Here is a 26,263-nt window from a genome sequence, read left to right as displayed (position 1 = left end):
TTATTTATGACTGCTGCTGCTGCTGATGATGATTTCTTGTGGAGGTTGCACAACATTTCATTTACCAAAACAAGTTCTCTCTCACGCCTATCTTCTGCACGCATTCACGTTCCAATAAATGGATTCCAAACGACATCTTTAGTCGGCAATGGCTGGAAGGTAGGGGGTCCTCCATACTCGGGGGTCCCTCATACTCGGGGGTCCCTCATACTCGGGGTCCCTCATACTCGGGGTCCGTCATACTCGGGGGTCCGTCATACTCGGGGGTCCCTCATACTCTGGGGTCCTCCATACTCGGGGTCCGTCATACTCGGGGGTCCCTCATACTCGGGGTCCCTCATACTCGGGGGTCCTCCATACTCGGGGGATGCCAGTGGAATGTTGTAACTTCATTAGCCCGGAGCAGTCCACACCGATCAGGTCACCTCTCGTGACTCGCAGGCCGCACGCGCACAGCAGCAGACGCGTGTATATAATTAACCCTTTCCGCTTCACCATTACACTTTCTTCTTTTTATTTATTTTTTAACACTTCCCCTTCTCGGGACAGCTCCACGCATCCCACCACCCCAGCCTCCCCAACCCGCGCTCTTTCACTTTCATCAGAACGTGCTGCGTGTCTTTGTACACGGGCTTTCATCCTGAGGATAGTCTACGGTCGTCTTATTGGATAAAGGTGCCCCTGGGTTTCTTGTCTATCTCCTCTTCCGAGGAACTCTTCTTTTTTTCTGTATAGAAGAAAACAAACAAGAGATGGCCGCGAGGCGTGCGGTCCTGGGCGAGAAGGATCAATGCTGGGGGAAGGATGGAAACATTCATTACTGCCTCGCAAACACCAGATCCAATCTGAACCCCATGCCGGCCAGCGAAGAGTGGTCACGTGGTCACATGAAGCAAACAGATGCTTGCAGATGGCGAGCGGACGGCGCTATCGGCCATCTTGTCAGCCACCAAACCTTCGCCAAGGTGTGGTGCTGTCGGATGTTGAATTTCTCATATGATATATATATAGAGAGAGATAATAAGAGGAGGAGAGAGCTTGGAAGGAGGGATAGAAAAAACGGGAAAGAAGTAGAAGGACGATTATCGTAGATTTTTTAAAAAGAAACTAAAGTCAACAAGCCCTGTGGAAATGTCGCTCGCTCATCTGATTTTCTCCCCTGTGCTGCTGAAAATGTCATCAAAAAGCCAGGTCTGCAGATTTCATTTTCCCTCGTCATCCATACTGGCATCTCTCGGAACAGGCCCGACCTGCGCAGCTTTGCGTAGTCGACAAAGGGCTCTCGACAAAAATCTGATATGGTGAACGACATTCAAAAAAGAGAATAAAATAAAACTCTCCTTTTCATCACGAAAGGAAAATAATAAAAAAGTTATCTTAAAACCAAAACTTTATGGAAGTAAAAGACCAGAAAAAAGATTGAGGCGATAGAGGAATGAGATTATTGAGAAGTTAAGAGAGTTGCATCAGATTTCTGACAGGAACGCGTCTAACTCTCACTTTGCACGTATTCCCCCAACATAAAATAACAGTCTAGTCCTCCATGGTTTTGTGCGAGGGTTCTTGAACAGCTCCAGAGTATCAAGCAAAGGGACGGAACTAAAGCAGAGCATCTACGTCAGGGGAGCTCACCCCGAGGTCCCAAAACGTTTTTTTAGTGCACGGTTACCTCAAGGGTGGATTTTTTTTTTAAAAAAGGAAGCTAGTCTAATTTTGAAGGCTTACGTAATTCCAATTTTTTTCAGAGAGACCGCCTAATTTTTATATTGTTTTGACCACAACAGTGTCTTGTTAATTGCTCTACAGTAACCGAAACTTTACGAGGGTCATTCATTTTCTCTTTTCTTTACGAACACGCAGTTTTCCTCCCGAGGCAAAGTTTGTTTATAACTTGAGACCGCACTGGTGGTGCATGAAGATGGGTATTTACCTTATCTGGCATTTAGAATGTTTAGGAAAAAACTTAGTCGCTGATGAAGACAACTATCATTGTATTCGCTTGCGTGTGTGTGCGTGTTTATGTGTGTGTTTGTCTGTGTGTGTGCCCGCTATGTCTAAGCGTTGAGGGTTTGCTTGCCTTTGTGCATGAATGTAGACACACGTGTGAATGTCTGACTTGATCTTATTCATTTTAACACAGCAAACTCTGCTATTTTTGGACAAAGACGGATCTGAAGGGCCAGCCCACTCGACAATGGAAGTGGAGGACAGAGCACTCTACCTTCATGGTTTACGTAGAAGAAGACTGATTCTGCCTGCCTCCAGGGTAGAGAAAGAACCAGAATACGAGGCTGCACCAGAATGACTCACCGACTGTCGAGAGCTGGAGTGTTGACGAGGAGGATACAGAGGGAGCAAGGGTCACCTCCTTGTCAGATGTGTGAAGATGCGTGTAACATGAAGATAAGCTTCACCTCACAGTAAACTTGTGTTTCTGGAATGTAAAGACAAACCTGCAGGGCGTTCTTAAAAATTATTTACTTGTAATATTTTTTTCAGCACATTTCTTTTATATGACAGTCAAATAAAAATACAGTCAAATATTTGAAAGCTTGTGTCTAGTTACAGGAAAAAAGTAAAATGGAAATGTGGGATTGGATTCTAGATGCTGGAGTTTGAAATCGTTTTAACTAAAAATTGTAAAGTTTCAAGTGAGCCTTTAACTTACAATCGTGTGGAAGCTCATACGCATCGGTTGTTGAAGTCTCCATGCCTGTTGTCTTTCTCAGAGTAAAACAAACTGAGCCTAATACTGAACCACTTGACAAGAGAGAATACGAGAGGAAGTGTGAGAAGTGGGGTTTGGGATTGTATATAGAACATTTTAAAAAAGTCTTACATCTACAGGTTGGGCTAAAATAATCTTAACTCCATATTTAAAATTGTTAACTATCTGTCCACCCAGCCTGTATATCATTACCTTCAGGTGTTATGTCCAATCAGATTTCACTGAATATTCCCGAAAATTTCAAACATTTCAGTAAGATAGGGAAATCAGTGAAAACAGAGCCCCAGGTTCACTTTATTATTTTAATATTAGGTTACAATCCCTATTTTCGGGAAGAAGCATGAGAAGGAGACTGTGTAATGGTTATCTGTAAACATCATTTATCCACAAGAAATGTTATTTAGAGTGTGCGAGGCGATGTTGTATAGTCTACAGTCGGCTCAAACACCTGGTTTATTGATGCTGCAAACGGTAAGAGAAAGGGGCAGAATACCAACAAAAACAAGATTAAAGAATAGTTTCAGAGGGGAACTGCACACAGGCTTAGAAAAGAAAGTAAAATGATTTTGAGCAAACAGTCTCCCGATGGAACCACCCGAGACATGCAAGAGAAGGTGTGTAAATAATCCTCAGTGGGCAGCTTCTGGCAAACCTACTGATCCTTGCACATTTTCTACTTGTGAGGTAGTGTAAGCTACTTTAACACAGTTATCACCCTTGTATTCACGCAGGTTATCGAACCTTTCTACGAGTCATTAACAAATAAATTCAAACCCGTTAGAGAGGTTTGAGATGATTCAGTTTCAAACAAAATTTCTAGACATGAAGGACATTCTCGATGCTTTATTTTCTCTTTCAAAACATATGAGAGAGAGAGAGAAAAAAGGACTCGTACGAGCCTGGTACGTATTGAATCTTCTAAAATAAAATGCACAACAGAGAAAAACACACTAGAAATAATGTCGGATCACTGCTAACTTCTGTTGCAGAAATCTCCTTTTAGTTTCCATAAAAGAACAAGGACAATAAAGAAGACAAATGGAAGACAAATATGTCTAGACCGAGTCCGTTGCAGAGGTGTTGTTGCGGCCCTATGCTCCTCAGAGGAGCAACATGAACAAACTAAAACTATGTCCAGACACCCACGTGACAGTCTACAGATTTTACTGATTAAGGTGTTTATTAAGAAACTTTATGCGGCCTTTGTGTTAATTGTACAAAATTTGTTGGGTAATTTCCGGAAACTCCTGCATTTCTGAATAAGGATTATTATAGGTCAGACAATACATTTTGTTGTTCTCCTTATATTTTCTTCTTCTTTCAGTATTCCACTCTTCTTTGATTTTTTTTTTGATTTATTTATTTATTTTCTTTCTTTTTATCTTTCTTTTTATATGTCTTTCTTTTTTTAACATTGTTATACTTTTTTTTCTTGTAATGTGTTTGTGCGTGCTTGCGTGTGTGTGTGTGAGAGAGAGAGAGATATGGAGAGAGAAATGTTTGAGTAGAAGGATGTGGAAAGACGAAGAGAAGAAAGAGAAAAAAGAAAAGAAAACCCAATGTGGATGAAAAGAAAGTTCCAGCCGTGTCGAGGAATCTAAGCGCAAGCGGTGTTGTTTCGCACAGAAGCAGACGTGAAATTGGCTGTAATGACCATCTGTCCAAATACATCATCGATCTATCAAGGGGGACTATCCCCATCTCATCGACTCACTTAAGCTGCGGCTGGCGTTTCGGCTGTGACCTACTTCCGGAAGCCCAGTTGGCCGCTTGGGATGCTGGGAAGGTTGGCCATCCTGTGACGTCACTGACCAGAACCTCACGGGTCTCTGGCGGTTGGTGTCACAAGAGGAGGAAGGGGAAAATGAAAGTCTTTTGGTATTCTCTTGCCACCCTGAGGTAAAAGCAAATAGCTCTAAACAGCAGTGCCTCTGTTAAAATACCAGAAACTGTCATTTTAAAAGATATTTAAAATTTTTTAAAAAGCCGGACAATCCATGACTATCATGCGAAAACAACTGAAATCGCTTAAAGCACCGTTTTCACAATAAATTTGATGCAGTTATATTTATGTTTAGCTACCAGTTGTCGACTATAATAAGATTTCTGCCTAAATGCTTGGAAAAAACTTTGCGGACATGCTCGCATCAGTTCAAGATAAATGTTTTCATCAACATTTTGCTTTTCGCTTCAACACTTCATGAGGGATCGTCAGTGTAGTTATTCTGGCAGCGATAAGTCAGTCAGAGACAGTATTAGAAAGCTGTTGGCCATTACTTTAAAAAAATTGTAAAGCCTGTTGGGTTTTTCATTTCTGAGGGTGGAATGCCAGTAAAGAAGGGAAGGGGATTGGTTTTTAAGCCATCAGCAACGAAGGTTATATCACAGTTGCCTGAGCTTGGTATTTTGAATAAGTTATGTCATTTTCTCTAATTTTAGACATTTATTATGTACATTGTGCGCACAATGTTTGCGAATAAACGTTGCACTGCTCTCCATTGCTTTAAATTAGATTACTTTAAAAATAAATAAATAAAATAATAATTTAATCCTTAAGATTTTGCCATTTTCACATTTTGCACTCTTCTTAGTTTCCCTGAGTTCTCTAACTTACTCTTTTTGTTTTCCTCTAATTTAACATATATAACCTATATCCGCTTACATAATTTCATTAACACTAATTACTTGACCGACTCCAGCGTTATCCCCCTTGCACACAACTGTTCCAGTGATCACCTAACACAGTTGATATTTCCTATCCCGACTTGTCAAATATAAAATGTCAATTTTGAATTAAAAAAATCTCTCGCAGCGAACACAACCCCTCCGTACGGGTATCACGTGGTGCACGGATTTAGGTGACGTAGACAAGAGCTTAGCACTGACGTCACCACCAGCAGTCCCCTCAGAAGCCCATTGTTACCCAAACCACTGCAGCTAATTGGCTACCTGTCTGAGGTAGGGAGGCCGCATCTGGTGTTGTCGTTCTGACGTCGATGCTCTATTTTCGCATCCCCCATGTGCCTGCTCGGTTGGGAGGGTACGCTTAGTGGAGAGGATATCTTGCCAAGGCTTTTTTCCTGCAATAACTTCCCAAGCAAAGCTTTCTGTTGCTCTCTTGTGTGCTTGCACATCGCTCGGCAGTAGCGGTAGGTGAGCTGCTTGGCGCAAACCTCTCGATTTTGACTGATTTTTGTTTCCGTTGTGACAATTTTTTAACAGCTTGAACTTAATTGCTATGAAATTGTATATGAAAAGAAAGTTGTGTTTAGGACATTTGTTTCTTGAAAGTCATCCCGCTTGAACAGTTTTGTTTTGAAAACCATCTTCCTTGAGGTAAAAATGTCTATATTTCGAGATGAGTGGATTAGCCGAGCGTAAAATCCATTTTGTCAAGGGAGTAAGCGTGTTAGTGCGAGCTCCCGCTGACAGCTGTCGGACCGCGACGCGATGCTGCTGCAGACACCGACAACAGCTTCTTGGGTAGAGGAGAAAGACGAGGTGGCAGAGGTGTCCCAGTCTGGGCGCAGACCCGTTGCTCAGGGCTGGATCGATCTGCAACAGGGAGGTAATGCAGTCCAGCTTCGCGTTCCTCCTCAGCGGTTCGACGGAGTACAAGGGGGCACGACGAAATAACCTTTAGACAGCGAACCTGCCGCACTGCTGCACAAGTCCGAAACAAATATTCCTGACAGGATTAGTTATAAAAGTGTGGTAGTGTGTTACGTGATTCTTTACCCACCATCGCTATTCTCTCTACCTCCCAACACAACCATCAACCGTGGTCAAAGTTGCAGCGCCTCCAGCGTCCACCCCCACAGCTGCGACACCGCGGACCCCGCCAGCCGTGAAGCGGCCAACGAGAAGATGGACGGAAGACGGAAGATTTAACGATTTCGCATCTGTCCGCCCAGCTGCCGCGAGACCGCGCGATGTTACCACCAGAGTGAGGTTTGCGTTTAGGAAGACATCGGAAACAACGACTGAGAAGCAACATTGATTTTCCTCTCGATACGGGACCTTGCCGTCTGTGTACTTCATCCCCCAACACCAGCTTCCACCTCCGGCTTTGGATTATTTTGCGACCGTCCCAAGTAGTTTACTCTCCACTTTGGTCTTAGCGCTCGGCAAGGACAAGGATCTGGTCTTCGGGTGGATTTGAGTCGTGGCTGATGTTCATCGGTCGAAATACCAGTGTGAGGTAGTCAAAATCCATCGTAAACCAGTCTAAATCCAATGTAAGATCATAAACATTGACAGGTCAACTGACTAAATATTTTTAAAAAAAAACTCTTTAAAATTGTCACAACTCAGAAGAGGAGGATCTGTGACTTGGATAAGATGAACAGGGCTGACTTAGAATGAAGTGGACAGATTACTTTTCTTGGCAGTACTTCATATCTCACCAGAATTCTGATTTACTCATTACAAGAATTTGAAAACAAACCGGCAACGAGCTTCGTCCGATGAAGACTCGACTCCAGGTTCACTTGCGGACAGCGATCACTGTTGTCCAGCAAGACGGAGCGAGACCAGAGACCAAGCCATCGGCCATGTTGTATGTAAGGAAGTTCGGGAGCCTCTAGCCTCTAGTTTGACTTTCTGATGTCACCAGGTGCCTTTAAGAAAACTTTAAACTGGAAGGTGAGAGGTCAAGACGATCGAAACAATTCGTGCAGCTGAGGACTGACCCAACTGCCTCAGTGTTAAAGGTCATCATTGAGAAATGTGCCGTCCGTGAGGTCATGAGAACAATAGGGCAAGATGGAGAACCGAGTAGTGCGTGTGCTGCTGCAGATGCTGATAGTTCAAGTGCTGATAACAATGGCTGATGTGGGTAAGAGCACTTTTTTACAACCTAGAAAGCAGATTTTTTTGTTCTTTTCAGTTTCTTACAATTCTGCTGAAAGATGGTGCGGTTGTAAGATTCTACAGTTTCTCCCAGTGATACCCAGCTCCAGTGATTTTTGTATGTTCATATCATTCTTTCTGTATGTCTGTTTGCATCGGAATGTATGTCAGTATGTAACGAGCAGGTGTGAGGATAGGTAGATGTCACATGCGTATAATTATTTAATACTTTTGACTAAATGAGTTTCGCCAATTATTTCCTGCCTTTAGCGGTGATACTGTTTAGAAAGAATGGCTAAATAATTGAGGCTGGCTGTGTACACTGGTCGCATAAAATTCGGGGACATTCATAACAAACATGATTATATTATCAGTTAAGTCATTTGTTTATTAATAGTAATTCTTTTGAAAAGTAACAGTTTATGAAAGAAATTAATGGAGATAATGTGACAAAAGTGAGGATGAAAGGCTAGGCTGATCCTTTCCGGAACACGCATAAAACTTCACATAACTTCTTTTGTGTCTTGAAGAGTGCTCAAACATGTTTTAATTTTACGACTTGACAACAAACTCATGTTCTTAAAATGGATTACAGTCGGCTAACGACTTAATATTTCCAAAGGCGACAGAAGATTATAGCAATAAAATTTATTAGAGACTGCCTGCAGTCAGCATTACATACAGTGTATGAAGGCGACTTCCTGTCCAGATACAATTGGTTGGTCTTCAGCCAACTAACGACTGGCTGGTGCTGGGTTCAAGTCTCGCTAATCTCCTCATGTTTCGCACGACTTAAGGAACTTCTGAAAAAAGTTTGTTCGATTCACTGTCGTATCATTCTAGTGGTGTGAGATCGCCATCCGGGGCCCAGTCCTGAGCAGACGGCCAACTGGCAGACATCGATACTTCTTCACAAAGCCAGGCGTCGGCAGACGTTTCATCTTCTGTTGTAAATCTGTTGTTACCGTTGATGAACTATTGAGATACTATTTGTGAGGCTGAAATCTTTGCTTAAATGAATATAAAGTGAAAGAAGGACTGTTCGCTTTAAAAATAATTCACGTCTTCTGATTTGACAACTTTTGGCTCTTGTGAAACATCTGTCAGACGATGGCCGACATCTGCTACGTTTCATTTGACTGTCTATTTTAATACAGTAGTTACATAGCTACAACTGTCTGAAGCTTTTAGAGGTCAAAGGTTAATAGTTGCGCAGTCGTTGGCTGGCAGAGAAACGAAGTTTTATAAGAGAGATTTGGGTACGGAATGTCAAAAGTAAATTATTTGCACATCGACAGGAGATGAGGCATTCCATGTTTGCTAGTTTTTGATGAGTTCTGGCAAGTGCACACGTGGTTCCGGTCGCCGTGTTCCTACTACTCCCTATCTCGTTTGCAGATTCTTCGCCATCACCAGCTAACAACACTGAGATCGACACTTCCACCACGTTAAGGGAGCTCATCGCCGCATAATTACAGGGGCTGATGCAGGGGTCAGTAGGTCATCACAGATACATCCTAGCTGGCGGGCGCGAGAAAATTGATTAATGACCGGAAATGTTTATCGTAGAAACATCTATGATGTGAGCTGAGCTTCTGTAGGGGCCTAGAGCAGGCTGCCAGAAGGTCTTGCACAAATCCTGCATTTTGTCCACAATTTTATGGATTGGGAGAAGGGGAGGTAAATGTTGGGTAGAATGGGAGCAGAAGAAGATTTGGGAATTCATGGGGAGGCAATTCTTATCGAAGAAAAGAACTCCTAACTGGAAGTTTTTACCAAGATCGTATGATTCCATTGACGTTTTGTATTAGAATTTTCTTAAAGAGAGTTCTAGGTGATCCTATCGTTGAAAACAAGGAGATTGTGAGTGACAGAGTGACGAAGTGTGTTGGTATGGAGAGGGTGATGAAGGCAGAGAATTGTGTTGAGAAGGTGAAGAATGTGAGTAACCCTGGAGGGAGTGACTTTCTCGCAGAGGTGAGAATAACGTGTTGGGGAGTGTGACTAAAGAGGATGGTGAGTGTAAATAGTTCTAGAAGCTTCTTATGAGGCAGAGAATAAGTGGTGCATATCATGCGTGAACAGTAGATGAGATATCAAGCCATCTCTAATAGGCACACATAAGAAATACACTAGCTCGATACACACCATTGCACGCAAGCGCGCGCACATTTAAACCTCTCTCTCTGTGTTTTCTACACTCACCATCATTCCCATAGATTTTATCTTTTGTTTACATCAACTGTTTGTATGCCTGTAGTCATGTATAAACGAGATTATTTCGCTTGACGAGGATGTGGCTTGTAACAGTTTGATGTCAGCACGATTTTAGTACCCAAGAGATAAAACATTGTTTAGTAGCTACATTTTCCACCTTTGTATGTTGTCCCTATTGCTTACCTCCATTTATTCAACTATATACTTCAACAAGTTACTTTCTTATTAAGTTTATTGTTTACCTCCCTTCAGTCATGGGCGCAAGCCTACACTGAATAAAGAAGTCCGAGGACTCTTCTTTCTCTTTCTCTTTCTCTTTTTCCAACGTGCATTATTCTGCGTAGAGGTTGTAGATCAACAGGGTCATTTGATTTTGTTGCATGAGGTCAAAAAGGCTTTGAGGGCAACAGACTAGAACAGACATTACAAAATACTCAGATAAACTATAAAATTCACTTTTACAAGACCTCTCTCTCTCACTCATGAAACCTTCCTAATCTGAAGACCCTATCTTCTCATCCCCATCACACACACATATCCACAAAAAACACATTCACACGCACACACAGAGGCGCAAGATGATGATAATAACGGGTGTAAGGTAGTTTTAGTGTCGGTTTCCGAGGCAACCCCTCCTCCACTCACCATCTCCCCCTCGTCTACCCCTTACGCTCGGAGTTAAAAGGCAATTACCTCCCAGGAAAAGCCGTTGGATCTCCGTGTCTGCCAAACGTACTTTGAACTAACAGGCCTCAAATGCTTCTCCACAAATTCCTCGGCAGAACGCACACAAAAGCACGTGCTTTTAGGAGACATACAGCTCTGCATGCTTACCCATCTCGGTTTTTCCCGGGTATGACGGTTGGTAGGTAGGGTAGCTTTTTTTTTTTCTTTTGAAGGAGGTGTGACGTCAATGAGGTGTGACGCAATGCGCAAAGGTATCCGATATCACCTTCTGCGCAAGGGGATGAACAAAGGAAGGACAGAAGAAAAGATTCCACGTTTCCACGTCAGAAATAAACAAAAGCTCAAACTGGAGCGTGGCTGTGCCAAAAATAACTGCGAGACTGGGCGAGGGAATTGTTGTAAGACTTACAGAGCCCTGCCTGTCAGCAAAAACACGTTATTCTGGTTGTACCTCCCACACCAGTCCCCCCCCCAACCATCCCCACTTAGCCCCACCAGTGAAGTCTGTTGTGGTAACCGATATCTCTGTGTAACACAATGTGTCTGGAAACAAGGTTTGTTCACACCACATGGTTGAATACAGTTCTTTGTACTGTCTGTTGTTATATCTTGTTTCCAGATATTTCAAATCCTTTGTCATCTTTCTATAGTGCTGCTTGAGTATAATGAAAAATAAAACTTATGACAGTGTATGCGGCTGAAAGTATATATATATATCTAAAGAAAATGAGATGAGACTTGTACCTAAGATGCAATGCTCACAAAAGCGATATAAAATACAAGTTGAAACAAAATATTGAAACTGCGGTAGGTGAGCAACCATTGAACTTATAGTGTGTCTTGTTAGTTTTTCGACTTTACGACATTTGGCTTATTTTATTTACAGATAAATATTTGAGAAGGCACATAATTCAGGAGTATAAAAGGTGAAGTAGTAAATGACTTAGTTCATGGCACCATTGCTGTACAGAAACATCCCTCAGTTACTGTAGATGCTTTGTTTTCAGGTTGTTAAAAAGTCTTGTGGTAAAAATAGCCGAAACACATCCCCTTCCATCGCTTGTTGCGTGCATCCAAGTCACAAGCACGATTCTGTAATGGCACAAAAAGCAGCAAGGAAGAATAAGAAAAGAAGTAAACGGTAGTAAAATACAGGGAGTAGTAATCGAAAAAGAAAAAGAGGGAAAAAAAAATTGGCAAAAAGGAAAAAAGAACAGGGAGAGAGAAAAAACGAAGAAAGGAAAAGACAAAAAGATTTTAAAAAAAAGACAAAAAGTAAGCATTTGTTTTGCTTTGTCACAGAGGAGCTCACCAGAAACACTTTAGTTTACGAGTATCACGTGATTCAAGGAGAACACAGACCCATGCACTTCTTTATGGGTGTCTGTGTGATAAACATCTGAACACGTGTTGTTCACATGTCATGATGACTTTCCCCGCCATGTGACAGCCTAGTACACAGTATCAACTCAATAATAGTCTACAATATACAAAATGTTTTCTAGCCATCCTCCATCTGTATTTGTATATGATAACTGATAAGGTAAAATAATAGAATCCCTAGCTATCGGCTGGAAGTGGCTAATCGTTTCTAGAGCACAAGACGATAAAGGTAGCAACCGAATTTTCTCTTTTCGCCGTCATTACTGTTGGTACGCTTGGGTGGGCAGGGCAGACATTTCACCTTGTCGAGCCTCACTTAGGAGACTTGTTTGTTTTGATGTAACCATTAGCCTTAAGACCACAAACACTAGTAAAATGAAAAATTTTAAGCTCAAAGTTCGCAACATAAAACAAAACTGAGATCACAACAGATCTTTAATCCGACATTGAACAGAGGTAGAAAAAAAAGATAAAAAGGTTTTTTTTTTAAATTATTAAATGTGGTCATTTGGTACAATGTCTGTTTTTTTCGTTTAAAATAAATTTCAAAAACTGTTCCGGAAGTACGGTGCGAAGCTGTCTGCGCTAATTTGATGTTGACTGCTGTTCAGATTTTTACTTCAGACAGCGCACACCTGTTCCTCTTTGAAAATGAAGGGGGTCGGGGGCTTCACTCCACCCCGCGGCTTGCATCAAGCGTAGCACACACCTGCAGAACCGGGTACAAGACACATAAAGTTGGCATCACTTATATTCACACCTATAGTTTGCGTCAGGTTCGTTAACCCTCTAAACATTGTGGACTTTTGTGTTCATCCAAACGTGAAACGCAGTTTACCCTTTGACGCCATCTTGTGCTATAAATAGCGTGTCGTTATTCAACGATGTAGGTGTCGTCGGCGAGTTATTTCTCTAGAGAGATAGTCAACACACACGTACGGGTACATTAAATATTGCAAAGTACCTTGATGTGTAAAGTCCTCCACTGTATTAAATTAGCCGCCTAATGTTCTCCCTCACCTTGTAATTATGAAGAACGTGTTCATTGACTGAACAGAATAGCAGACGGTGTAAAAGTGGAGAATGTTTGTGAAAAAGCATGTTTCAGTTCGTACCCATTGTTGGGAAAGTAAACTTCAAACGCCATAATATTGCCAGGTAATGACATTTATCATTCATTCATTTTTTTTTTGGAGTTTCATTCCTCGTTTCTTCTTTCTTTTTTTCTCTTCCCTTCTATATTTCAAGCTCATACACATAAGTTAGACAGACAAAAACAATCAGCAACAGACATTCGCAGAGCAATTCCTTGTCTCATATACATCATCACTAATTAGGGAAAATACCAGAAACAAGCGACTGAACGACAGAATATTCGGAATATGCGAGGTCAAAGGGCAACAACTACCGGTATTTTCCGTAATGAAAAACTCCTTTAGGCTATGATTCGACAATTTTTTTACATGGCGGCAAATGGCATATGTTTTATTACAGAATAATATGTTTTATTACATAATAAAACAACCTATTAGCTTTCAACTCTGTGGACCTAGACTGGATTTTTTAAGCTGGTGTTTCCAGGTTAGTAATCGCTGTTTGTTATTTCTCTGACCTCAAGTCTGGCTTCTGGACATCTTTGCAAAAGGCTTCCTCTTAGTTAAAAAAATAATAATTTTTGTAACCTACATTAACAATGTTTTTTCATTTATCTCCTTTATGTATCAGAGACAACAATAAAAGAGATTTTTTAAAGGTTCTATTCAGTTTGTTGACAGACAAATGCTTACAGAAGCAAATTCATGCACGTTTTTTTTCACACATGGTCTTCGAACCTGTGTCTCGATTCACCATCATACTGGATTTTTTTTTTTAGAATACAGAGGTATGCATAACAATGCTGCCAGCATCGACTTTTTCTTTCCCCCGCTCTTGTGTCGTCTGCTGAATGCGATAATAATTTGCGTGGCGCGGTGGTGTGCACTGAACCACTCATGCGTGAAGCGCGCCAGCTGCTCAATTACAGTCTTGGCCAGCCCACCAAAGCCCGGGATTTGCTAAAAATAGAGACGAGAGGGGGCATTAGGCCCAACTACGTGACATGGCGTGTGCCCATCCTCCTCCCTGTACCAAAACAGGGTCTGTGTTTGATTGTCAGCAGAGAGGGGCTGTGCAGGGGCATGAACCACGCTCCTCGTTGACGTCATCACGTTTTGACTGATAACTGACCGTTGATATTTGGTTTAAGTCGTAAGCGCCGGTGATTGGCTGGTGATCGTAGAAATCGAATTATTACATCACGTGATGCATGTTTTCGTTGGTCGTGGAACAGGAGAAAGGGAAGGAAAATTGGAGAAGGGTGGGAGAAGAACGTTCGAGATCCTTCTTTTACCATTTACCTTTTCAAAGAAACAAAAATTGTAAAAGAGTCCTCTAGGTCGTAACCCCGTGACCGTTAAAACAGCACAACTGTCAGAAACTTTATGAAATTAATGCGTCGTCCATTTCGACGGTAGTTAGCGATTATGATCTTCTCTTGTTTGATAATTTGGACGATACCTTGGCTTTATTATGTAGTAGGTACGATGAACTGTAAGTACCCTGAATATGTGAAATTTTGCCGGAACCCAACAGACTTCGCACGCGCACGCAGACACACAAACATGGATACCCAGGGGCTAACTAACAAACGTGTAGATTGACCCAGGAATTAGCTTTCTGCCGCGGTACACGTTCATTGTATGTTGTAAAGATAACTGATCCATCTCAGTACCTCTTAATGACAGAGTAACGCAGCTTGGCTCTGCCTTATCTCCCTTGTTTCTGTGGCGGGTGGCATGCTGTAGACATTACAACATGGTTTCCTTGACACATGCTGACAGGACTCAAACGATCGCGCGATTACCTTACCCCTGATGGAAAGTGCTGGATTAATAAGAAGCCACTAGAACCCTGTACAAGATGCGGTAACCTATTCACCCCCAGGAGTTTTCATTTCGTCAGCAATGTTGAAGTTACTTCCCTTGAATTGCCTTTTACCTCCCTGAGCTCACGAGGCTTACAGCAGGTGAGGGCTGCACCCGTGTCGTGGATGGAGTGCATCGCTGTTTGCACCTCATTTCATGACAGTGGTTTGCCTATAAATTGTTTAGGGTATGCAGGTCTCTTGGTCTGTATGCGCGCGCGTCAGTGTGAGTGTGTGTGTGTCCACGAGCGAGAGAGCCAGAGAGGAAGTAGGGAAAGAGAAATAAGTATTGTGTGCATGTAGACACCTTTGTTTTCGGTATATTGTGTGGTATGAATCCAGTTATTCACATCATATTAGCTCGTCCCAACACATTAATTGCATTAGCATAAACAGTTATTAATGTTGTCAGTTCAAAACACGTGTATCTGGCACTGTCCTCATGTACCATTCCATCATTCTCCGGTCTTCCCACTTCTCAGTTCCTGCTTTCCCTTTTGTGAAATAAACAAAACTTCTTGTCTATAAATCAAAATAAAATACAGACGAGTGTTCACTGCACGCTGATTGCAGACCACGATATTATTATGTTTATACTCGCATCAGACAAAATGGTTTCGCTTCATTTCCTCCTCAACTTTGAGCCGAAGTAAAGGTCGAGGACAGGATTCAGCTGTTAAATTTTGCGTTGGTTCTTCAATGTCATCATCTTCCCTTCAGAATGTTTATACTTCTATATTCTTCCATCCTTTCTTCCTTTTTTTTCTTACTCTGAACCCCCGCGACTGGAGCGTGTTCTGAAGAGTTGTCTGTAACTCGGCTGGAAGCTCGATAGAACTGTTGAGGCATGTTCAGAGTCGAGAGGGGGCCTTTTAGGCACGTGACAAGCAAAAAATCGCTTCCTTACATTTCTTGTGCTCGTCTGTCACGTGATCCAGCAAATGCAAGTAACCTGCGAGGTCCACTGAGTTGGTGAAAAAAAAAATGTGGGTCTGAGAGAACATAAAGCTTGAGATGTTAACCGCTCAGTGTTTCACATTGCCCCACCAGCCTCCTCCCACCCATGAAAAAAAAAAGTTTTAGAGGAAGAGCAAACATCACTAATGCAAGGAAAAAGCCGATCTCTGTATTACCTACAGTCACTTTTTTCATTCGTATTTGTTTTCTACAACATGAGCATTGATGATGTGTGGGTTGAACTCTACGAGTCAATGTAAAGTAGATTGACTACTTGAAAAAGGCACAGCACAAGCTAACATGACAATTATAGAAACAAGAAACGCTCTACGTCCGTAAATGTTCATCAAAGAAACAAAAACAAAAAATAAATAAATAAATAACAAAAAAACAAACAAAACAAAAAACAAAACCAAACCAAAAACCAAAACAAAACAAAACTGGAAAAAAAAAAAAAACAAAAACAAAACAAAACAAAAAGAAAAAAAACAAAAAAACAAAACAAAACAAAACAACAGAAACCTAACAAACAAGAAGCATATAGAGAAAAACAATCTTGTAACATGACGCCTCTCACTATAGTTTGCACCCCTTTAAGACAAAGCCAACACGAACGGGGTGGCATGCTACCCCCGACCGTTCTCACCTGTCATCCACCAAAGCAGGTGTATCGTGTTGTGTGAAGACTGCAAAACCATTGTTTGTTTTCGCCAAACAGCTGGCCATCTTAGCTGGCGAGGCCTGCCAGGAGTCTGGCACTGGAGCTTATTTAGACAAGCGAGTTGGGTTACAGACATGTTTGGCCCTGTGTCCTCCTTCATTGGTGCTTACATGCTGAGTGAAGACTGGTCATTTTTTTGGTTTTTGTGGTGGGATGAAACACCTTGTCTCCGTATCTGATATCTGAGCGCTGGTAGAAATATACCCTGTGACTTTTGTGTCTGCTCCGCGTCCTTTTACCTTTGTACTAAGGACTGAACATTCCCGACAGTCTTAGCTCCCAGGCCCGCAACAGCCGCAGGTATCGTGGGATCGGAAACTGTAACCATTGTGATACTATGCTATTGTCTGTAACTCTATTGTGATACTATGTTACTATCTGTAACATTATCTACTATATAGTATATCCAACAATTTATGACTGTGTTCTTGTCATCAATACACAATCTTCAACTCCATGACATTGCCAGTGCTTTGACGATACCCTTCAGCCCTCTCAGTAAGCTGTTCACTCCAGTACACCACATGGCGGCCTCCATCAACGGCCCCAGACCTGTGTTGTAGACGTGGTTGTAAACACACGATCGTTTTGCGACCGGAAATGTTTCAGAACATCAGCCAACTTATCACGTGACTTGCATTTCCATTTAAGTGAAGACTGGCCGTCTTGCGAATACCCCTCCGTCTATTCTTCATTTTAAAATAATCATGTTTACATTCGAAGAATATTTTTGTTTGCTTCTATTATCCCCACCTCCTTTGTTTGCTCTTGTGTTCAGTTGTCGGATAGGGAATTATTTTTGGCTTTTTGTTGTTTGCTTGTTGTTTCATATTCATTTCCCAAGTTCTTCGACATCAACGGGGATTTTTTTTTAGTTTTTTTGATGTGGTATTGTTAGAGCACAGTTACAACAATTGCATCAAAGTATCACCCTGTTCTATCGTCGTCATCATCATCATCATCATCATCATCATCATCATCATCATCATCATCATCATCATCATCATTCATAAGCTCATGTCTGAGAAAGAACTCAGTGAACAAGCCGAACAGGTGAAGAAAGGTCACGTGATCACTATGTTCTTTAGTGAAAGCGTCGATGATCGGAAAAAAGCACTAAATACATCACTGACCTGTTTTCTATTTAAAGCTAGTGAACTGCCTGATATTAATAGAAACAATAGCTACTGTTCATTGCCACGGTCGTTGAAAGCTGCCTTAATCTCTTGCTTGTCAGAGAGGTTTAGCATCATCGCATCCCACGTGTCGACACGAGACTGTTGTTCTCGCCTACTGCAACATTTGTATAACAGACTCTTATTTTTCCAAGTCAAGTTTTTTCCCCAATGTAACCGTTTCTCTGCAGGCAGTTTCAGCTTTGTCAGTGTGAACATGTGCCATTTTGTTTTTTGATCCTTTTTAAATATTATGATTACCTGTCTGCTTGCAAACATCAAGAATACAGTGAAGATCGACTGTCCTGGGTTCAATTCTTCTTCCGGGGAACATTGTTTTTCTTCTGCACGTGACACTAGTTTACAGAGCCAGCTGCTTAGCTATGAAATATTGTTCCTGAAAACTTTAGACATCAGTTTCCCTCCTCCCTTTTTTTCGCCGAACCACCCATCCTTTGGCAAAGGATAAGCATTAGTATGTGTTTATTTACAATTTACAGTGAATAGATTTCTCTGATGAAAGTAGTGCGCATACTGTGGAAGAATATAAAACTATTACAGTCAAACTAAAAATATATTTAGAACCATATATATGGTGGTTTAAGTGGCTTTCAGAAATCATGTTTGATGGTTGAAAATGTTGTAGACACATTCACGACAACAAACAATGCATTTTATTCTAAAATAAGGAAATATAACACCCTTCTACAAATACAGGGGGAAGATATACTGAGAACGAAATTCTACTTAAAAAATGGACGAAAAAATGAACACATAAAGGTCATGTCATTTCTGGAGGATTAACCCAGCAGAGGTTCATCCACACGCAGTTTCTAACGGACAGAATGAGTGTCCTGCTCTGTTGGCACCTTCTTCCCTCAGACAGGTCTGGAGAACATCGCGGAGCGCCTCCTCGTCACGCGGCAGTTGCAGGCACTAAAGAACGACAAGCCAGACCAAGGCACACGGGGAGATAAGTTAAGGAGGAATCGTAGAAGGTGTTTTGCCCGAAGGGGAGATAAGCGGCCAACGATGAGGGCCGCTGGTAGCTTTACACTTTTGAATTTCCCGTTCATCCGTTCATCCACCCATTGGCTCGGGTGACCGTTAAGTGGTGCGTCCATCAAGCAACTTTTTAACTTGTGAACTTGCAGACTAAAAGGATGTCATGGAAGTGATAACACTGGAAGTAGGTATGATGGTGATGGAGGTGGGGAGTCTCGTAAAGGAAAATGAGAGAGGAAAATAAGAATATAGAGAAGACATAGAAAGAGAGAAGAGAAAAGAGGAAGAAAGAATGTACAGGAGACAAAGAAAGGGAGAGAGGAAAGAAAACATCAAGGGAAAATAGAGTGACAACGAGAGAATTACTGCAGAGGTAAGGAAGAAAAACAAAGAAATTGGGGGAAACAGGAACGAAATGATTGGTTAGTGTGGTTTAGGGTTAGTACCAGAAGCTAAGGCCATATTATGGAGAAGGAAAGATAGCGAAAGATTGAGAGAAAAAAAAAGAGTTGGGAGAAATAGAAGAACATACCCCAAACAGTTGAGAAAAATCTAAAAACCCTAAATTATGAATTCTTTTTACCCAGCCGCACGATCATTGGCCCTGAACGCAAAACTAATCACGTGTCTGTACTAAATGTAAACAGTATATAAGTATATATCAGTATATCTGCTTCCATCTCTTTATCTCCTCCTACGCATCCCTCTCTTTCTCTCTCTCTTGCACATTCGCTCGCTTCCTGTGTTTTCTATCAGCAATGTTATGCGCCCGATGGCAGCAGACGTCCTCCATGAAGCAGTCCGGCTCATGACATTAACACAGACCCTCTTTAAGTGTCCATCATCTTCCTGCGATTGTTTACCTCTCCTACGCGCCTTTAACGACTTCACTCATAAACACCGCGCGCTCGTGCGATTAGCCATTTTTGATAGCGAGGACTGCCAACTGAAAACACATTTCTTCCGCAACAGAACATGTGTTCCGCAGACCTTCCTGCCTGCCACCCGCTTATTTGCTTATTCCTCCCGGGGCTTCCTCCACCGAGGATAGGTCCCAGCTTCAATAATAATAATGATGATGATGGTGCTGATAATGTTGATGATGTTGTTGTTGTTGTTGATGATGATGATGATGATGATGATGATGAGGAGGAGGAGGAGGAGGAAGAGGAGGATGGGTCTTACAATAACAGTACAAGGCAAGCAAAAGAACTGACAGTCCCAGTCCTAACCCCGAGCATGTGCAGACAAACCAGTATTTTTCTTTCTTACCAGCTAGTGGGAATGAATGGTCTGTCATGATGGACAGTTGAGTACGCTAATAGATATATGTGACAGTGGCTCTCCTTTTCCTGCCTTTTTTTTTTTGTTTGTGTTTGTTATCATTTCTTTCATGTCACATGAAATTGATTTCAAAGTTGCTGGTAGAACATAGTATTACAATTTGATAGGAAAAGGCTTTGTAAATTTTATTTTTTACTTTAAAGAGAAAAACTTGTGAAGTGTACATTGTAAATACTGACCGCACCCCATACACGAGTTTCGAGAATAGAGTAATGAAGGGTGTGACCAATCACACAGCTTTCATTTGTAAAGTAACAGGAAATGACATGTGGCCTCGTTCCAAAACTCAGGCGAGAGCTAGTTTGACTGAAAAAAAAAAATAATGACTGAAAAATTATGTTTGACAGACTGGCTTTACAAACCTTTTTATTTTTCTTTTTTTATTAACGAGTTCACGTTGACTTTCCGCGTTGTCTTGGAATCAGCAACGGTGTATCTTCACGTGCGAGTCATTGCTTATGGTTTTTGTACACCAGCTTCTTTCCCAGACATCACCTGTCCATCCTTCCTTCTTCGTCACTCCCAGCCCTCATTTACATTAACCGACTTTCGACTATTATTTCCTTCCCAAGAACACACCTAGGTAAAGGATAATGCTTCCAAGACTGACTTTCCTTTCAAAATCAGTAAAATTCCTACTGAGTGACCCAGTGTTCCTTGCCGCACCTGTTGCAAAACCCGCTATTTGTACTAATGGTACTTGTCACGTGACACTTGTAGATCGGATCTATTCAGGTCAGTTCGGTATTTTTTCCTCACCTACAAGAAAGGGAGGGGCGGGTACATTAGTGTTCAGCGCCTGACTAGTAATTTCAGGTATTGGCAGATAGCTCACCTGTCAGAAGCCCCGCCATGCAGCCCTCAGGTGGGTGAGAGAAAGCTTCAAACTCTCACATTGCATGATTCTACAACCCTCGGCGATTCATTCAGCAAGCCATGAGCACAGTGGGGAAGGAAAGAGGGAGGAATATTACAAAAAATGAATTTCAACTTACAAGAAAGAGTCTTTGTAATGGAGACTGTCGTGAGGCTGTCACAAGAAGTTCGGGCAAGTAGGAGAATTAAAGCCTTACTAGGGAGCAACATTTTTTATGACTAGATAAAGCTCGGTGCAAGATAATATTTCCCCAACTCTGGGAAAATTACCCTCCTCCGTGAAGATACCCGCCTTCAAGCACTACTACCCACAGGTCGAGGTAAAGGTGATGCCTCACCTGTACACAGATACGACTATTACTATAATCAGTTATCTCATTGGCTGAAGCCTTGACAACCCAAGCGTATTCCCGTAAAATATATTTTAATTTTCTGGTGTTAACCTCTTTAAGTATACGGTGATCTTTATAGGCGTTAGAGCAGAATGATATTCCTCCCGAACAGAAAAAAATTATCCTGAGCTGAGCTGTACCTAGTCATTAGGAAAACAAGTGATGGCACATCATTAGGCTCCTAATTACGGTGTGAGAGAAAGCCAGTGAGATATCTTCTATTTAAACTATACAGGAATGAAGACAATTATGTTTAGTCTTCATAATAGTTGCGTGGGGTGAAACACAACACATAAGAAATGAGGCTTATAATGTAAAGGAAGGAACGAAAAAAAAAAATACCGGAGAAATATAGAAATAAATTAAAAAGATAAAAAATGTATAAAGGAAAAAATATGGATGGAGAAAAAAGTTGAGAAAAAAAAAATCAAAAATAAAATCCGGAAAGAGCGAGAAGCAGTTGAAAAGAGCGACACTTAGAAATTTGCTGATGCGGGCGTAAAATGGTCTCAGCGGCAAGGTTCACACGAAAGCATGTAGAGGGGGGAAGAGATGGAAGGGAGGCACGTGACCAAGCATCCTCCAGCTATTGGCTGGCGCATGCACGTGCGAAGGGAACCATGACATACAAGCTGTGGCAGATCGACGGCTGGGTTTTTAAGTGCGTGCGTCTCCCTCCTCCCTTATTCCTCCCTCCACTCCTCCATCCCTTGTATCATTTTGGTCGTCTGCAACGGTCTTGCTGACGTAAGAAGCAGTCTGGTCCAGGTGAAAGAAAACACACCTGGTAATCATAATTCAGCATCTCACAATCTACGTGTAAGGCAGCGTTTCTCTTTTTCTTTCCTTATTTTTTTTTCTTCTAAATTATTCTGTTTTTTTCGTTTGGGGATTTCCCGACAGCATAAGACTAAGCAATATATTGTGCACCGTTAATTCCACAGAGGAATCGATAGAGTGAATGGCGGACACACAGACAGGAGTTAAGTACCATGTCTTGCCTGCGCTCGGCAGTTCAAAGGTGGTTATTTCCCAAACACAAATCGCTGGAATGCGAGCGACTGAGAGACGGGAAAGAGAGAGAAAGAAGGAGAAGGCGAGTCCTGCTGAGCCGCTCTCAACCGGCCACATTCTTCCCTTCACACGCGCCGCCATGGGAACCGGATGCCAGCAGGAAATGGAGCTTGGCGCATGCGCTGTATTGGGTTTTGACACTGCGCTTAGTAATTGTGGACGTAAACAGAAGGTTGATAGAGGGACGCCTGCTGTAGGGGCTAGCTCTCCTTTTCTCTGTCTTCGCGGACAAGGTGTGTGGCGAGACCTCGAGAAACTTGTAGAGGACACGACGCCGACACGAGGAGACGACTGTAGAGCTGTTGCTGGTGGTGGTGGTGGTGTGCTCTTCGTTCTCTCTCTCTCTGTCTCGGCGCGCGCGTGTGTGTGTGTGCCGGGACTGCAGCAGCAGCCGTGTGCTCGACAAGAAGGCCGTGTCTCTCTGTGGAGGCTGTGTGCGTGTATGTGTCGAGGCTGGATGTGTACTGGCTGTCAGTACTAGCTATGGTGTTTCCAGCCCACATCCTCCCGAAACCTTGACTTTCCGACAAAGAGAGAGATTTTCATTCGTGTCCAGCACACCCATCCACCCATCCACCCATCACCTCCCCCTTTCCAGCCCAGCAGCAGTCGCCGTTGTCCAGCGCTGGGTTGGCTCTGGAGGATTCTACCCCCTGTCTAACGGACCATGCACTATGCAGGGTGCCACCGTCGCTGCTACTGCCGCAACAGTCTCTACCACTGTCCTGCATCTTGTCGTCGTGCTGTTGGTGTTGCTGCGTGCCCCGGTAGCGGTGTGTGGAGGTATGGACCAGAGAGGTAAGTCCGCCTGCTTGTGTTCTTGCCGTGGTGCATACAGCTGATGGCGTTATCACACACCAGCCGTGTCAGTGGCTCGTACCTCCCTACTTGTAACCACCACAACCTGCTCCACCGCCAGCTAACACATCTAAATGTATATATAATTATTTATTAAGAGGTGCAGTGGGGATATATTCTATACAAGATTCGTTATCTAGGCCAAGATGGGATAGGGATTGGGTTTCACATCAGTAGTAAGTGGTGTGTAGGGTTGACAGGCAGGTCGGGTATGTGGTTAGTAATGTGTTGATTTTGTTTGAATAATAATTTGAAAATGTGTGAGAGGTAAGGTTATTGTACCCCGAAAACAGAGATGACAATGTGTGTGAGGGAGAGATAGAGCTATGATCGTAATTTCTATAGTATGGTAAAGAAATTGAATAATTAACTTAAAATGAAGACTTTCTCTCTCTCACACACATACACACTCTCTCTCTCGCCCACACGCACCCACTCACGTGCACCCGACACCGAGAGATGGAGTGATATCGATCAAGGAGAGGCCGGGGTGGTGGCGCAGTCTTAGCGCTACATTATGTGTGGCCTCACGATTGAGGCGCGCCCTCTGTCAGATCCCAGACACACACCTCCAAATACTTCTTCTCTCTTGGAACCTGTCGCCATATTGATCTTGGCCGCGCGCTGCGCCGTCACTTCCCTGGGGGCTGCGTTTCATAACCGACTCCATGTCAGCCGCGCTTGTTGACTTGTGCATGGTCTGGCTTCTAGTTCTGCCAGTAGGTAACCCTACCTCGGAGCATATCGTATCTAGAGAAGTCTTTAAAAGAAATGTGTGTTAAAACGTATAAAATTAAACTCATTGTTATAATTACATAACATTATTCACTCTACAAACTACATTTTTCATTGCAATAACAGCCATCTTAGTTAATTTGTCAAAGAATCTACAATCGTTTTTCAGGACATGGCCTAAATGTTAAAAAAAGCTTATTAGTAATCCTGAAAAATGGCATTTTTAAGAGTATGCTTGATGTTTTTATCAAACTAAAAATCTTGTGTTCTATGAACGAAACAAGAGTAAAAGCATGATATGTATGTGAGAGAGAGAGAGAAAGGGGATGGGGAGATGACTAAGTGGATGAGTTCATGTGTACTCACCCACAACCGATTCAGCGTCCTCTTTGTTTCACCACATTTACCTGACTCAGATTTCACAGGTGAATAAACCTGGCCAGACAAAGACCACAAAACTGCTTTGAAAGAAGCATTGAGAAAAAGCAAGTCACACACACACTATCTCTTACTCGCATACAGAAATATTGAAAGAAAAAAAAAAGAAAGACAGAGAGATAGAGAGAGAAAGAACATACCTGGATATTGACTCATAAGCTCTACACGACCAGGTGTGCCTTCACGTGTGTTTACCTGTGTCTGTACACTGACACAGATGACGTCTCTACCCACGCTAAGCACAACCATCCTAACCAAAGAAGCTCTTTGTTCCACACAGATTTTGCTTTCCTAATTGGCCGTGTAATAATCCCAAGCCGTTGCCTGTCACGTGACCATATCGCGTGGATTTAAGGGTGGGGTGAGTTGTAGGGGTGTTGGTGGGGGAGAAAGATTTAACTGTCAATGGTTGAGTTGTGAATCACTTGGAAAGGACTAGAAGAGAAACTCAAATTTCACAAACTTCTGGGGCATGAAGACCGGCTTGAGATCTTTTGATTGGTACAATTATTTACTGAGTTTGTTTTCACATCAACATGCGATATACTCGATATACTTACTGCTTAGCGTAGAAATGTTGTGCAATCAGTCATTTTCTGTACAGGTAAAAGATTTTAAAAAGAATAGTTAGCAAGATGTGGTGTAAGTCACGTGTTCAACCAACTGGCTTGAACCTATCTCAGGTTCCTTCCCCTTGACATTTCAATATTTAGTAGCGACAGAAGGTGCTCTGAGGTTTCCTGTAGCTTTCAGTGAACCAGAAGTTGCCACCTGTCGGGGGATATTTTCCTGCCCTCCCATCCTGCTCTCTGACGAAGCTCGTTGAATACTTCAGTCTGCTAAGAGAGGTAACGCTAATAGTTCGTAAATACTGTGGGATGCTAATACAGTTGTACAGTTAGTACCCGGGTGTCGGGGCTAATGGCGGGACTGAAGGATGCTGATGTCTTCGGTTGTTTCCGTTGCCAAGAGCAGAAGGAATCGGCCGACAAAAGATCAGACCAAAAGAAGATGAAGATGACTGTCAAAAGCGAGACAGTTTGGTTCGTTTGAAGACAGAAGGAGGGTTTACACGTGTAGCAGTCACAGTGGCGCCCTCTGTGATCATACTTGTTCGCATGTATGCACGTGCCCTTGCCAGGTCCTCGTTGGCTCTTGACTGCTTCCACAGACAGCTGTTAAAAATGAAAGAATGAAAACGTTAAATAATAAATACTCTACGCTGATTTATGTGATAGTAAAAATTGACTAAAACAACATGTGGTGGAGGGTCTGGCTGTCAGTTTGTTATGGAAGGTCACTTATCGATGTACTAACGACCCAGCTTTGATGCTTGTGCTCTAAACGAAGATTTTTTTTTCTTCTTTTCGACTGACGACTATCGAGATGAAGGACCGCTTACCGACTCGACCTACTGACTGTAGTTATGGTAACCTGAACCGAAATTTCACTATTCGCTTGACTGGACTTGAATAACCGCTGGTCTCTGGTTCGAAGCCGTGTCTGCTGGATAACAAATCACAAAAAAAGAATTTCTAATGGTTAGAGGTTGGTCTTTTTTCATCTTTCTCGAGCTTAAGATTTTTTTCTGATTTCTTTTACTTTTTTTTCTTGGTTTCTCCCCAAGTTAATTTTTCTAATTCTACTTTATCTTTACATTTAAAAATATTTTACCAAAACATTTACCGAAATGAATCTCTGATAGCAAAACCGGGTTCCATCTACCCATACCTGTCATCCTCCATCTCTTCACCTTTCTGCCTTCTTTCTTCTCTACCACCCACTGTTATTCTTTGCTCTCTTATAGCTCGGTGACTAATTTTTCTTTAAATCATTTTTACTTCTTTTAGACTAAAACAG

The 26,263-nt window shown here is 42.3% G+C and overlaps 1 protein-coding gene across 2 annotated transcripts in view; it reads left to right on the top strand.

The window, feature by feature from the left end:
• The first annotated feature begins 7,120 nt into the window (after positions 1-7,120).
• Positions 7,121-26,263, top strand: part of LOC112554318 (acetylcholine receptor subunit beta-like 1) — a 36,334-nt gene continuing 17,191 nt past the window's right edge. Inside the window, exon 1 of one of the 2 annotated variants that reach the window (XM_025222055.1) lies at positions 7,121-7,565. In XM_025222055.1, coding sequence (XP_025077840.1) covers positions 7,493-7,565 — 73 coding nt within the window. In that variant the 5' untranslated portion in view covers positions 7,121-7,492. Of the gene's footprint in view, positions 7,566-22,238; positions 23,171-26,263 lie in introns of those variants that run through there. The other variant, XM_025222054.1, reaches the window with a different exon arrangement.

This window comes from Pomacea canaliculata, linkage group LG13, assembly GCF_003073045.1.
Source record: "Pomacea canaliculata isolate SZHN2017 linkage group LG13, ASM307304v1, whole genome shotgun sequence".
Classification (NCBI taxonomy): domain Eukaryota; kingdom Metazoa; phylum Mollusca; class Gastropoda; order Architaenioglossa; family Ampullariidae; genus Pomacea; species Pomacea canaliculata.
Note: the sequence above shows the minus strand (reverse complement) of the source record. Positions and strands in the feature narration are given on the sequence as shown.